The 15,712-nt window shown below is 41.7% G+C and overlaps 1 protein-coding gene across 3 annotated transcripts; it reads left to right on the top strand.

Annotated features, from left to right (window-relative positions):
• The first annotated feature begins 1,288 nt into the window (after window positions 1-1,288).
• On the top strand, window positions 1,289-15,407 carry GDAP1 (ganglioside induced differentiation associated protein 1). Of its 3 annotated transcripts, none has more exons than XM_072034515.1 (8): window positions 1,289-1,529; window positions 1,901-2,043; window positions 3,304-3,485; window positions 3,785-3,977; window positions 5,158-5,331; window positions 8,607-8,701; window positions 9,158-9,272; window positions 11,595-15,407. In XM_072034515.1, the coding sequence occupies exons 3-8, from the start codon at window positions 3,414-3,416 to the stop codon at window positions 11,975-11,977; spliced, it is 1,032 nt and encodes a 343-aa protein (XP_071890616.1). In that variant the 5' UTR covers window positions 1,289-1,529; window positions 1,901-2,043; window positions 3,304-3,413; the 3' UTR covers window positions 11,978-15,407. The 3 variants fall into 3 exon arrangements, with proteins under 3 accessions (XP_071890616.1, XP_038030890.1, XP_071890617.1); XM_038174962.2 differs by lacking the exon at window positions 1,289-1,529 and adding an exon at window positions 1,650-1,785; XM_072034516.1 differs by lacking the exons at window positions 1,289-1,529; window positions 1,901-2,043; window positions 3,304-3,485 and adding an exon at window positions 3,548-3,687.
• Window positions 15,408-15,712: the final 305 nt, after the last annotated feature.

The raw sequence follows: 15,712 nt of genomic DNA, 5'->3' as shown, positions 1-15,712 counted from the left end.
GCATGAAGATTAACAAGAGCAAGTGCTGGGTCCTGCACCTGGGACGGGGCAACCCTGGCTATACGTACTGACTGGGTGATGAGATGCTGGAGAGCAGCCCCGCAGAGACGGATCTGGAGGCGGTGGTTGACAGCAAGCTGAACATGAGCCAGCAGTGTGCCCTGGCATCCAGGAGGGCCAACCATATCCTGGGGTGCATCAAGCACAGCATTGCTGGTCGATCGAGGGAAGTGATTGTCCCACTCTACTCTGCGCTGGTGTGGCCTCACTTCGAGTACTGCATGAAGTTCTGGGCACCACAGTACAAGAAGGACATTAAACTGCTGGAGAGTGTCGAGAGGAGGGCGACGAAGATGGTGAAGGGCCTAGGGGGGAAGCCGTATGAGGAGCGGCTGAGGTCACTGGGCCTCTTCAGCCTAGGGAAGGGGAGGCTGAGGGGGGACCTCATTGCAGTGTACAACTTCCTCGCGTGGGGGAGTGCAGAGGCAGGTGCTGACCTGTTCTCCGTAATCACCAGTGATAGGATCCATGGGAACGGTGTTAAGCTGAGGCAGGGAAGGTTTAGGCTGGACGTCAGCAAGAGGTTCTTCACCGAGAGGAGCGTGGTCGCACACTGGAACAGGCTCCCCAGGGAACTAGTCACTGCACCAAGCCTGTCTGAATTTAAGAAGCGATTGGACTGTGCACTTAGTCACATGGTCTAAACTTTTGGGTAGACCTGTGCGGTGCCAGGAATTGGACTTGATGATCCTTATGGGTCCCTTCCAGCTCAGGATATTCTATGATTCTATAAATAGTGTAGTCAGAGGTCATGGGGCTAGATTTAGAAAAGTCCTGCATAAAGAAGGGATCTCAGAGAAGAAAATGTAAATAACATTAATATCAAGAAAAGGAATTCTGATTGCTAAATTCTTTATCTGTCATGACTAGACAGATGAAAATCTATGGCGGCAAGTTTGCCTTTAAGGTCATTTTCTTTTTTATTAATTTCTTTTATTTATTTGTATTTATTTTTTTAACAGGCTCTGTACTAATTTTGCTCACAGAATGACTAACAGAAATATGACCCTTGTGCACTTTTTGTAGTTAATGCATTAGGTCAACTGCAACCACTAAGCCCCTTGTCAGGTTATTTCTACTAGTGATAAGGAGCAATAGACCTTAAAACTTTGAAGCCAGGTAGACGAGCTTATTCCACAAGGTCTCTTGGCTCCACCCTTGTTAAGTGAAACCTGCCAGGTGTGGGTCATTTGACCTTTGCTATATAGGAAGCCTGAGGACTTGTGGGGGAATTGCCTCCCCAGGAGAGACTGAGGCTTGGGTAGCCAAGGGTGTTTTTCTCTCATGGTGAATCGGGCTCAGAGTTCCCTACTAGGCTGCTTTTCCTTCATGCTTTCTGCCCTCTCTGTGAAATAGTTTTAGAGACCCTATAAGCTAGTTACATTGGTGGTGCCTTCTTCAGAAAAACCCTGGTGGCATTATTTCACTGCAAAGCACTTTGGAAGTGACTTGAGTTCAGAAGACAGCAGGTAAGTGTTCCTGGGTTCTGTGGTTGTTACTGTTGAGGAGTTTGAGTACTTCCTTCACCTTGTCTGTTTTCTGTGAAATTACTTCGGTGGATTCTAAGCTACCTTCCAAGCACTGGAGGGAAAAAAAAAAAGGCCTCAGAAGACCAAGTGCACACAGGTCAGCCTGACATTGAAGAAGGTTCTTAAGTATTTGGAAGATTGAAAAATGGGCTGTGTGAAAAAGGTGCCTTAATATGAATGCAGATTTTGCCTTGTGGTAAGTAGAAGCAGGTTGGGATGGATACTGGTAGAAAGATTGCTACTTTGACTAAGTGGAAATTGTGAGAATGTGCTGTTGTTCATAAAAGAAATACTGTTTTCACAATATGCAGGTCAACAGCAGTATGAAGAAAGTCTGTCATCTTCCTGTCAGGCCTGGATCTCAGCTGGGGACTGCTTCCTGAACAGGTCCAGCAACTTGAAGAGAATTGAACTTCCTCCCAAGCTCTATGAACCGGGGACTCAGCTATCAGGGGTAAGCGTTTTTCTGTGCAAGAAAGACGGCGGAACTGAGGCGCGGAACTGAGGCGCGGAACTGAGGCGCGGAACTGAGGCGCGGAACTGAGGCGCGGAACTGAGGCGCGGAACTGAGGCGCGGAACTGAGGCGCGGAACTGAGGCGCGGAACTGAGGCGCGGAACTGAGGCGCGGAACTGAGGCGCGGAACTGAGGCGCGGAACTGAGGCGCGGAACTGAGGCGCGGAACTGAGGCGCGGAACTGAGGCGCGGAACTGAGGCGCGGAACTGAGGCGCGGAACTGAGGCGCGGAACTGAGGCGCGGAACTGAGGCGCGGAACTGAGGCGCGGAACTGAGGCGCGGAACTGAGGCGCGGAACTGAGGCGCGGAACTGAGGCGCGGAACTGAGGCGCGGAACTGAGGCGCGGAACTGAGGCGCGGAACTGAGGCGCGGAACTGAGGCGCGGAACTGAGGCGCGGAACTGAGGCGCGGAACTGAGGCGCGGAACTGAGGCGCGGAACTGAGGCGCGGAACTGAGGCGCGGAACTGAGGCGCGGAACTGAGGCGCGGAACTGAGGCGCGGAACTGAGGCGCGGAACTGAGGCGCGGAACTGAGGCGCGGAACTGAGGCGCGGAACTGAGGCGCGGAACTGAGGCGCGGAACTGAGGCGCGGAACTGAGGCGCGGAACTGAGGCGCGGAACTGAGGCGTTTTTTGTTTGTTTGTTTTGGAGGCTGTGTTTGTTTAAATCAAATGCTTTACAGGACCTTACTTCATGTACCCTCTTCCCCTCACCCCCCCCTCAGTTCAATTTTCCTTGATGGTGTCTAAAGTAAATAATAAAATTGACAAGCCTTGTCTCTTGCCATTGAAAGGACACAACTGGAGACAAAAACAATGTGTATTATTCTGCATTTTTACTTCTTGCTAGTGCTACAAGCGATGTGCGTTTGGCAATGGAGTATGTATACCCACGGGTCTGATTCAGGAGGAGTTTTGTGGTAACATTTTTTTTTTTTTTTCTGAGAGCACGATGCCATTGTTTTTGACAATCACTGTGAAAATACCTATTCAAGAAAAAAAAAAAATAAAAACGCCCTGTGACCTTTTAACCTGCTCCTCCATCTTTCTGCGCCTCCCTCGGGCGGGCGGGTGGCTTCCCCGCAGCCAGGGGCCGGCTGAGGGCGAGCAGCACCCCCGTTACCCCCTCCCCCCCCTTGCAGCCCCCTTCGTTTAATTTCCCCTCTCTTTTAATTTCCCGTTTCGTTTGATTTCCAGGAGCAGGCCCCGGTCTCCTGCCCCGCCCGGCGCTGCGCAGCGTGCCGTGCCGTGCCGTGCCGTGCCGTGCCGTGCCGCCGCCCGCTCGGCTCCCAGAGTGGCGGCCGGGGATGGCGGGGCCCGGCGGGGCGGCGGCGCCGCTGGTGCTGTACCACTGGACGCAGTCCTTCTCCTCGCAGAAGGTGAGGCGAGAGGGGCTCAGAGCCGCCTCCATTTGCAGAAGCCGCGCGGCGAGGGGAAGGCGGCTGCGGGCGGGCCGGGGCGCGGCGGGCTGAGGGAGGGGCCCTGCAGGGCTCGGCTCAGGGACGGGCTCCCCAGGGCAGTGGTCACGGCCCCGAGCTGCTGGAGCTCAAGGAGCGTCTGGACAGAGCTCTAAGACACATGGTCTGGGTTTTGGGTGGTCCAGGAGTTGGACTCCATGATCGCTGTGGGTCCCTTCCAGCACAGGATATTGCCTGATTCTCTGACAATGCCTTTTCAGGTGCGCTTGGCAATTGCAGAGAAGGCCCTCAAGTGTGAAGAACACGATGTAAATCTGCCCCTGAGCGAACACAATGAGCCGTGGTTCATGCGTTTAAATTCATCTGGAGAAGTGCCTGTCCTTATCCATGGGGAAAATATCATTTGTGAGGCCACCCAGATTATCGATTACCTTGAAGCAACCTTTGTAGATGGTAATCTTAAAGACATTTCAATGCATCATCTTCCCAGTGTATTTTGCAGCAGTGTCAGAGTCAGTTCTGTATCACTTCATGTTTGTTTTGTTCATGAACACAAAATGTTTATGATCCCACAGGTAAATGGGCTGTTCTGGTAGCTGGTGGTAAGGATAAAAACACCTTCATTTCAAACGAACTGAGCATGACCTTGTGGTACCTTCACAAGAAGCAATGTTTCAAAGAAACGCCTCTGTTATTCTTACCTGTTCTGGTGGCACAGAGACACCGATAAAATGACAGCACAGTGCTGTGCTAATTCTGTACTCACGCTGCCACTGAAAATAATGTTGCACAGTGCCAGCCATTGTCAGACAGACCCTGCTTTTCAGCAAGAGAAAAAAAAAAAAAGGATAATTTACACTATTTAATTCCAGAAAAATCGTGGGGGGGGGGGGGGGGGGGGAAGTAGAACAAGTCAATTATTTTTGGAGCCAAAAATGGAATAAATATATTTAAAAAAATGCAGGGAGAAAATTATTGCAAGTGATTACTTCTGAAATTCTTTGTGTCTGTATTGCTCAATTCTTAAGAAAATGCAGACTCATATTATTTGAGGTGCGAAGAGGTGACAGTTTGTGTTTCAGGGGTTTTGGTTTCTGCTATGATTCCTAAGGAATGAAGAAAATTTCACTGTTAGGCCAACATGATATGCATTTTGTACTGGCATTTTGCTCAAATGAGGAGGCAGGGCCTAGGTAGACTGAGGATAGGGTAAAACTCAGTGGTGTGCAGGAGTAAAACTTACTATGAAGTTTTGAGTGGGATTCCTGTACCTCAGTTTTTACAGCATTATGTTGTAATGTTTCAGGCATAGTAGCTTATCAGAACCCATGTTGTGAGAGGGCTGAACTCTAGAAGTACAACATACATGCTGAATACCCTGGTTTGAAGGCCTCTTAAATACATGCTTATGTGGGTTGCTGCATAGGTATAGAATTATTCAGTGGTTAAAATAAAGCATTGCATAATATACATTTTGCTGAGCCCTGATAACACTATTGAATGACATTGGGGAAGAGAGAAGCTCTTGATGGCTATGTCATTTGTGCTAGTTGAACTAACTGAGGTCATGTCGGAAGACTTTTGATCAATTACGTGATTCTTTTCTAACTTTTATTTTGTAACTGTATTGCAGAGGAAGTGCCAAGATTAATGCCAGAAGAAGGGAGCATGTATTATCCGAGGGTGCAACACTACAGAGAGCTTTTAGATTCCTTGCCTATGGATGCCTACACACATGGCTGCATCCTTCACCCCGAGTTAACTGTGGACTCCATGATTCCAGCCTATGCTACAAGCAGAATTCGTAGTATGTACTGGTATAGATCTGAATGCATGTCATTTAGTAAGATGTTGGATTACATTCATCTTGTGTCTTCAGTGTGCCTTAAGCAGAATATATTGAGCACGTATCTCTGATTTTAATACTGCAGTTCTAGATAATTTTTCATATACTTTTTATTGGTTTTGTAGTCTTATGATTTGGAAATGGAAAAGAGGGAGTGTCATTTTTGATGTGTGTATGAAATCAATTTTTCTAATGCTGGAAAATGTTTCTTGTGCATAGCAGAAAATGACAGCTGTGACAGCAGTAAATATTTTAATTTCTGATTTTGTTGTTTATTCTTATAAAGAAATTTCCAGGGAAAAGCAGTGGAAAGAAGTAGTCTAGGTTTATCTGGAAAATGGAAATTGTTGAAGTACAATTTAAACCAAAGTCCTGTGTGCAAATAACATAGCAATATAGAACCAGGATAAAGAATGAAGTCTGATAGAATCAGTGGTAAAATATCCTTTGACTTCCCTGGGGTCAGTATTTTACCTGGAGGACTTTTTTACACATACCATTTTCCCATGGAAAAATATGTTATGAGCAGAAGCAATAGCTGCAGGGTTTGTAGCCTGGTTTCCTGAATAACAGAGAACCTCCCTAAATGAACTCCTGATTCAAATCCAGTAGTTTTCAGAAATATTTAGTTTTAAAAAAAGTTCAGTGATACTTAGAAGAAAAAACCTTGGCAAACAATCTTTCCATTCTCGCAGATCTTTTTTTATTATTATTTTTTTTCTGAGTTTGGACACCAGAACTGGAATTCGGAGTGTGTTCCCTTTGGTATCAATGAGGAGATAAAAATTTATTTTTTTATTCTTGTTTTATTACTGTATTACAGAATTGTATGGGTAATCCCTGTTCAGCTGATGTTAAATGATGACCTAGATTTTCACAACTGCTTGCAGACTTGCTGCTCTCTCTACAAGAAACATGACCTGTATCTTTTGTGGACTGCATCTTTTGCTTCAAATTATATTTTGTACTGGATTGTATTGAAGCAGGTATTGGTTTCTTAGGCCCAGGTTATCACCCAGTCCAACTACTAGCTATCACCTAATGTTTTTTCTTAAATTATGTTCCTGCTCATCTGAATACCATGGCAGACTTTTAATTAACACTTTTATGTTCCCTCCTAAGAATTAAGAAAAGAACCAAATAGTTCTAAACAGACATGAAATTTAATCTTGAGAACTCCACTGGATGGTGATTCCCTGTTTGCGGCTATGGTTTGAGATCTCTGATTTTTTTTGTCAGTCAGTGGTCAGTCATATATCATGATGATTTTTTGTATTATATTCTAGAATGCTCCATAGAACAAAGTCAAATACTGCAGGTACTTTTAAATATAACCAAATTTTTAACATCACAGAAGATGCTGTGTGAGCTTTAGAAACTCCATTTCCAACAAACTGTTATCCTCCTCCATAAAATTTTCAGCAAGTCAGTTCTCCTATCAGCCACCCCATTATTTTGTCAGAAGCTGTATGATTGTTTCTCCTTGTAGTTACATGAGTTATCCTTTATAAAATATTATCACAATATTAGTTTCTTTTTTGTCTGCTGGAAACTTCTTGAGTATTTCAAAAGTCAGCATTGCTGTTCCAATTATCAACGTCTATTTAAAAGTAAAAATGTGTATAGAAAGTATCTGGTTTGGTCTTGAATAGGTAATTTCAGTAAGCATAGTTAGCATTCTTTTTTCACTGCAGTGATGTGAATTATCAGTGTACTTCTCCCTGCACCCCAAATGTGGATGATAGCTGTTTACCGAGCAATTCTGATTTACTCATAGGCATTATTGATAGTTTATCTGTTTTCACATGGTAATAGTGCCATTATTACAGTTCATTTTCCAAAGTTGACTTTTGTTCTGTCAACGTTCCCTTCTTGTTTCTAGTTGCTTTTAACTGTTTTCAGTTCACAGACACATATATGCATGCATTTATGTTGGTGGAGATAAAATTACCGCTTGTCTAAATAGGGAAGTTTTCATATCATCTTATGTTTAAAGCAGAGCCTACTTTTTTGATTTCAGGTGTTGTGTGAATAGCACATAGATGTTCCTAAACAATTCCATTGTTCAGTCTCATTGCTTGTTCAAACTTTTCCCAGATGGTTTAGTTTTCAGCTTTGAAAAGCTAATCTTTTTTCGAAGTGCTAGATATAATAACCCATCAGCCAGTTATGTATTGTTTGTGCATACCAAATTCAATTAAGTAATTAATTGCATATAGAAGGCTTTAGTTGTGTGATGAAATCCTTCAACTTCTTCATATACTATGTTGAAAGATGGCTTTCCCAGTCACATCAGGCTGAAACAAAGAATGTATAAAACAGTGAGTTCATTATTCTGCAGAAAGAAGTTTTTATCAGTTCAATTTAAAAGATTTAATTGGAACTAATCTTGATTACCATGTACAAGGAAGAGGTGATTCATGCCCTATAATTATTCTGTTCTCAGTTTATTACTAGAAATATTTATTTTTAGGAGATAACTTCTTATGCATCTTTTGATGCCCTAGGCTTGCAAGTATGTCATTTTCAAGCAAAGCAAAAATTCAGGAGAGAAAATGCTATACATGTGTAACAGAAACCAATAAAATTACCTAAATTTTTAACACCTTTATTTCTTTAAACCATGTAATGAATATTTTTCTAGTGTATCCATATACTCCCTAATAAACGTTTCCAAAATCTATGAATTTAGGTGTCATATTTTAACTGACTGAAAACATATTAGTTCTGTATTCAATAGCATTTAGGCTTTTGTTGTGGAGTCGTGCACATGACTTGCAGTGGCATTATTGAAAACCTCACTATGGGCCTTTCTGCGTATTTACAGCATCAAAAGTACGTTGGGAACCCAGGAATTGAGGCAAAAAAAATAGTCAGAGAAATGAGGTATTTGTAGTAGAATTTCAGGGATTTAACATAGTTGTTTGCAGCAAAATTATTTTATCTGAGTAAGATAAAAATAATAACAGGAGTTCCGCTGTTGCCTGACAGATTACCACTTTATATATCTTACTGCAAACTGATGAGCAGAAGGCTTGGTGGGGTCAATGTAGGCAGCAGTTAAGTTTTCCAGACAGTGATGTTTCTGAATCCCAGCTTGGCAAGGGTGCTTCACTGAAGCACCACTTCCCATTTCTTTGGTGTGATATTTTTACACAAAGTATCGATTATTTTCTGGGGGTTGAAGAATGGGTACATTTGGGTATCTAATGTCATTCCTTTGTCTTTTGTATCAGGCCAAATAAGTAACACAGAATCAGAGTTGAAGAAACTTGCGGAAGAAAATCCAGACCTTCAAGATGCCTATATAGCAAAACAGAAGCGCCTTAAAGTAAGAAAACTCTGTGTTCCACCCCTCTATTACCAGGTTGTTAGTGTGAGATTTTTGCTGTCACGATACAAACATTTGTTTCACCTGTCATTACCAGTATAGTCATGCAGTGATTTAACCCTGCAAGGCGTGAAGCACTCTATCCCCCAAATCAGCTACACGCTTCAAGTGTGTGCTGAAGTTTTGGACTGGTCCCCCAGATTTCAGAGGTAAGTACACATCTGCGGTGGTGTTGGGTTGTTGGGTGCCTTGCAGGTTGAGGCAGACCTCAATATCTGACATCTCTAATATTTTTTTTTAGTGTTATCTGAATTGTTATGAGTATCCAAATGGTATCCAGCGGAATATGTAGAGAAAATTATATTTTATGACTAAATACTGTTGTATTTTAGAAGTTTCTCTTGTAAAAGTATAAACTCTATACAGTGATTAAAACACTAACCTGTATATATTTAGTCTAAACTGCTGGATCACGATAATATAAAATACCTAAAGAAAATACTGGATGAACTGGAGAAGGTTTTGGATCAGGTTGAGACTGAACTGCAGCGGCGAAATGAGGAAACTCCAGGTAAAGAATTATTCTTGCAAAATCCTCTTGATCCTTATGTTTGGCAAGACTAAGTAAACCAGCTGACACCACCATTATAGGACTGTCATTAGTGCATCCAGATAGGTACTTTTAGAATACACTGATCTAGGTTCACTGAACAGATCAATACTGATTTTAAATATTTGTTCAGTTTACTGCTGCTGTTAGTGAGTGGAAGTCTTAGTGCTTGGTCACATTTTCAGCATAGTGTGAGTATAATTGGCTGCACGATTTTTGCAGCCATTTGTAAACAAAACCAGAAAAACTAGCTACAAATGTTATTCTTGATGTTGTAGTTGTAGGATTCAGTTCACTACTATAATGTTTGTGACCTTAATGTTAAACACAAGTAAGTTAAAATTAAGACCTTTTTTAAATACCGTACAGACTTGGGGTGCTGGAATTTGTGGCATGTGCAGAATTAACAACCTGTGTAAGCACTCTGATTGTTGGTGCAATCCCCCACCCTCTTGAAAAGCAGTGGTGCTTACCTGTCATCTACCTAAATACAAGTTGAATATTGTTTAAATAGGATTAGTTATCTTCTTTTTTGAGAGTTTAGTACAGTTCCCAGTGGAGCCGGTAGGAATGCCTCTGGCTTCACTGGGAGTTGAATGAAGCAGCAGTCAATATCAACTGCATCTGCTCAGATCAATAACGGTGCATTTGGCTCTATAAATAGCTGTTGTAACAGTTATTGGTTACTATTAAGACAGTAGATTTGAAACAGCAATTGAAAATCGAGGGTAAATTTTCTACTGACTCAACAGTTAAAGAGGCGTGGAAAGTGGTTTAGCTCACACAGGATAGTAGTATTTTGTTTGGCAAACAGTCTGTCACCATTCCCAGCAGCCCCTTGCTTTTTCTGTTAAACTTTCCAGTGAGTCAAGTGGTATGATAGTGATGAGCTTGTGAAAGCTGACAAGCTCACAGGATTTAGTAAAACTTATGACTGTTAAATACTTCAGTTTTGTCTGAGGTATTGACATTTGGGGGGGTTATGAACAGCGCTTCTGTCAGCTGATGGCCAATCTCTGCGTCTGCTGCTTTTACTGCTCAGATCCCTCATTCAGTTATTGCTGCTGCCACTGCAGACCTCTTTCTTTCACACAGCCTACCTTCTGTGGTCTTCCTTTCTGTCACCTTAACACACTGGGTTATCCCCGAATACCTTTTCAGCGAAATAGGACAGACTCTCTCTTTCTTCCGGACCTACATAGCCAGTTGAAATGGATAGATACCAATGATGAGCTGTACTGTGGTGTGCTGTACTGTGGTGTGCTTTCCTCAGTTGGCAAATGGGTTGACAGGGATATTGCAGAGTTCCTCTGCTTCTGCAGAGGTACAGATGAACATTCATGCCAGTGGTTCTGTATGCCTGCAGTATGGGGAAAACTGCAAAATGTTGCAAACGAGGAGGGAATGGCATAGTTCTGTTTGAGATCTAAGCTAGAGCAGATTACTCACACTGGCAGCTATGCTAGATACCTAATTTCATATCCTAGGTTTCAAAAGTTCCCTGTACAATCAGTACAAATAAGCCCCTTCAGATCATCTCACTGAAATTAGAGGTGTGATGCTGCCTAGCAGTGCGGCTCTGAGTCATCTCAGAAAGATTAACCTCTTTTCTTTGACTAGAGAGGGAGCCTGGGGTCTCCAGTTGTGCTCCTGAGTAACGGTGGATGGTGTGAATATTCATCAGTTCTCAAACATTTCAGTGCAGACAACAAGGTTTTGGGTCAAGAAAGGCACAAAGTAAGGATAGGTAACACAAACTGTTTTCTTGCGGAGCCAATATGTTTGGGGCAGATTAGTCGCTCATTTCCTTCTGACTTGAAAGTCTGTAGCAAATTAGAAGCTGTTGAGTGAATACCATAGAGCTGAGTTACATGGACAAGAAGATAAATTCTGAAGGCAAATGGTAGCTTTTAAGCAAAAGCTAACCTGCCTTCCTCCTTTTCCACTCCTGTTACATTTAATCCAGATTTGAGAAATGTACTTGAGAAAAGTGTTTGGTAAGGGGGTTAATTCAAAAACCTGAAATGTGGCTCTTCTTTCCTTTACAAATTTAGGCCAGGCTGCTGAACCTTTATGTTACTGCATAAATAGTGTAGAGAGCGTGTGAACAATGGGAAGAAGATTGGTAAAATGTTAAATTATTAACGTCATAGCTTAGCTGAAGTGTTGGTGTTGTTTATTAACATCCTGAAATAACACTAAACTAAATCTTGGCCCATGCAGGCTTCTGTGTGCGTTTGTATGCCATCAGCTACTAATTCTTTATGTTTTATCTCTAATTAGAAGATGGAAGTCAGCCTTGGCTCTGTGGTGAATTCTTCAGTTTGGCAGATGTGTCACTTGCTGTCACATTACATCGGCTGAAGTTTCTGGGTTTAGCAAGAAGAAACTGGGGAAATGGAAAACGGCCCAACTTGGAAGCCTATTATGAGCGTGTTGTGAAGAGAAAAGCATTTTACAAAGTTTTAGGACATGTCAACAATATATTAATCTCAGCAGTTCTGCCAACTGCGTTTCGAGTGGCCAAGAAAAGAGCGCCCAGAGTTCTTGGCACTACCCTGCTGGTCGGCACGCTGGCGGGAATGGCTTATTTTGCTTTCGTGTGTCTTCGGAAGAGATTTGCCAACATGATGTTGTCAATTAGAACCAGACAAAATTATTTTTAGATCTGTTTGTCCCCAGTGGTGAGTGGAGGTCATCTCTACCTCTATCCCACTAGGAGACTATCCCCAGTAAAATACAAGCATATAAGAAAGGCTATGTCTGTGAATTAGAACATTGTCATACGGTAATAATCTCCTGCTGTTGTGTAATTGGACTGGCATTGCTGAGATATTTGCAGAAAATGTGTGTTATGGGGTGACAACAAAGGAAAGAAGATATTTTCTTTTTAGATGAGGAGGTATAAGGGCTGTGGTGGTGTTGAAGTGGTTAATATTTCAATCTTCTTTACTCATTAGCTGACCTAATTATAATGTTTTATTTAATAGATATGCAGCAATGTGACAGCTTTTCACTGCGGGTGAAATGCATTACTGTACAGAAACCAGCATTGTTGAAACACTGAAAACAGCACTTAGCTTAAATGCTCAGAGTAGGACTTGAGTGGAACACAGGCTCAGTGCCTTTGGAGCTAAGTGTCTCTGTACCGATGAATGTCTTGGTTCGCAGTTGGACCTTTAGGAACGTGTTACAAAGCAGCCTTGTAGTGCCACTTTTTTCATAGTATGTTCATGCAGTAGTGTAGGAAGAGACCTGATATGCATATAGACATGAATGATTTGTGGGCCACACGAGTGAAATTCTCTAGAAGCATCAGCAGTCAGCAGATTCTGGACTTCCACTGATACACAGATGGGTGTGAAAAACCGGATGCTTGTCTTTTAAAGGTCTTTTGGGTAGCTTTTGGCCCAGCCAGATACTCAGTTCAACTATCAGCCTTGGCTTAGTCATACCAGCACACATCTCCTGCTTTCACTCCTATTTGCTCCTTCTCTCTTTTGCTCTTGTGGTGGCTTGGTACAGTTTTCTCCGTGTTAGTGTCCCATGTACCTGGTTTCCACTCTGAGCACTGGCTGTTTTTTGCACTCTTCTTAACTATGTTACTAATTGCATGTGCCTCTGAAATGTTTGCTCACAATGTGCCACAGCCATCAAGATAAGGTACACACAACAACGCCTTTTGTAGAAGTACTTTAAAATAGTTCACTATGTTTCAGCGTGGTTGGGTAGCCTAGATTCAAAGTGAAACTAATTTAGCAATCTGTTCACTTAGGGGGAGTTGTCATATTGGTGATAAATGAAAATATAGGTCAGTTTGGAGGCAGATGATTTGTACTGCAGATTTTTTATGAAGCTACAGTCTTGTAGGTAAGGTATAGAAAAACACTTACATACTTTTCACTGCTCAGTAGGTAATGGCACTTCTTTTACGTTTGAATTGAGCTCCTGTTTCAGTTAGAGATGCCCATTTACTGGAAGGTAGACTTTGAATCATTTTGCAGAGAGGAAGCAATTAGGAATGGCTGAAAATTCTGATGGCAGTCGAGTAATTTTACTGTATTCTGATGAACATTCGAAAGCCTCAGAATATCTATAAGCTGTATATAACTGCAACAAGCAAAACATAGCTTTTGGTGTTTGCTTGTCAGCAACCAGTGCTAACAGGCCTAAGAGCATTTTCTATCCCATGCTGGTAGCTGTGGACACCCCCTATAATTACTTTTCAGTGCTAAGAATACCTTCACTCAAGTTTGCTGGGGAGAGTAGAGGCAGTTTCTGTCCTGGCAGTCTCACTGTCTTGCCAGTGTCAAAGTGGGTAAAATTGTTGAATACTCCTACTTATAATTTAGTATTTTGTAAGTTCTCTAACAAAATAAAACCTAAGTCTCATAGCTACTTTCCATTAATAAGAAAATCTTACCTAGGAAGCATTTTTTAAAATCAAAAAGTCAGTTTTATATAACTATTTCATTTGTTTTCAAGGACTTGTTGATTTTAATCTGCCCTATTAGAAAAACTTCACGTAAGTTTAATCCAACAATACTATTGATGTTCTGGCAGCTTTAACTGAATTTGTTTGTACATTGCAGTTCATCTGCGTTTAGGTGTAACCAACAAATTACGCTAAATTAATAAACACAGAGTGAGACCTGTAATGTAAAACTTCCTTGGCATGTGTTTCTGACAGGTCATCTGTAAAATATAATCCAATCAAGTCACAGAGAAATTTGTTATATGTGACAGCTCTCTGAAGGATAAATTTACATTTCATTTATTCCTTCCCCTTTTTTTAAAAAAAAAAAAACAACACGTGTTAATTGTAGATCAGAACACACGTATTTACACAATATGCACTAGTTCAGTTTACCCTACCAGCCCCATACCCTGTGATACAGGCTATTAATGAAGTTGCATAGTTTTACGCAATAAAACCCCAAACCCCAGTCATCTCTGCACTTCAGCTAGCGCTCATTGCTTGCAGGATCTGCAGATATTATTGGGAAGGACTGAATTGACCACCAGGTGTCAGTGGTCCTCTAGGGCTACACTTTGGCATGCCGTAGATGTGCATGATCTACGGATCATCAAGTTTTCATGAACAAAATATTAATGATTTCAGTGTAAGATGGATGATCTGAGCAGCCTCATCAAACTAGCAGTGTCTCAGGAGCCTAGAAATAACTGCTTCAGTGTACTGAAGGCTAGTTCTTTAATATCTATAATTTATGTTTGTGAGTAGTTTCTATACTGGATAAATAGGATTGTCCAACAGAGGGCACAGTTTACATGATAGGTCACATTAAAATGAGTGTCCCTGAATAACAATTAAACTTCTTGTCTGCAAGAATGAGTGTGGATAAAACTTACTGAGAAAAGTTTGGGTCCCCAGTTTTAATAAAGGCCTGTTCTATTCGATAGGCTGCTTATTTTCACTGCCCTGAAGTACTATGTGCAACATAGGTTTCCGTACAGGTGGCAGCAGAAGGCTTATCCACGATTAAATTTGTTGAAATAGGATGAAATTTAGAAGCACATATGCTATGTATGACTCTTTGTGCAGAGTACCTCTTGTGTGGTGCTTATAAATTTTGTTTTCAGCCTGTCTGATTTTCTTTGCTCTGGTACCTCTGGCTGCTATTTATACTGGATACAACAAACGATCTTCTGGTTTTCATTTGCTATTTGTTCTCGTATCATGCATCAGATAGATTTCATATCATATCTTTGTATGTGGGACCAGCAAAATAAACATAGATTGTAAGACTACTTTCTAGACTGGTTTATGTCTTCTTTTTTTTCAGTAAAACAGCACATTTGAGGATCACACAATATTTCTGCAAGGAGTCTGATGCTGTCCAAGGAAAGAAGCCTCTGATATTTCAGTTTAAAAGGTGTTCAACAGATTTGACTTGCATTTATCTGGAAACAACAGTTAGAATGCTAATTTTCTTTGGTTGTCTGTCTGACCTGTATATGCATGAAGCTCAACAGAGGCTATTTAATAATGTTAAAAAGCTATTTATTTAAAGGAGGTCAAGCGGTTTTTGTGTTTTCAATTAATTGATGTTAAAAAATAAAATTAAAAAAATCTTCTCTTCTGAGTGTGACCCTGATTCTTGGCGTATATTGTTGAGTTGCAGAAGCTGGGGGTTCCATTCTGTTACTTATTGTGACAAACACATAAGCTGTGTTTACACTGATATTGTTAAGAAGACCAACCAGTGTGCCTCAGCTAGCGGTAGTCTGGCCATAAGTTTTTGTTTTGCACTGTAGTAATCTGCATTGGATCATCTTCATGTTAAGCAAAGGAATAAATAACAATGTCCTGCTGAAAGTCAACAGAGCTCCTAGGATCAGACCGCTTATAGGGCTTGAGTTTGAGGAGATTATGGCAGGTA

The sequence above is a fragment of the Anas platyrhynchos genome, chromosome 2 (genome assembly GCF_047663525.1).
Source record: "Anas platyrhynchos isolate ZD024472 breed Pekin duck chromosome 2, IASCAAS_PekinDuck_T2T, whole genome shotgun sequence".
NCBI lineage: Eukaryota > Metazoa > Chordata > Aves > Anseriformes > Anatidae > Anas > Anas platyrhynchos.
This window is presented reverse-complemented; position numbering and strand designations above follow the sequence as displayed.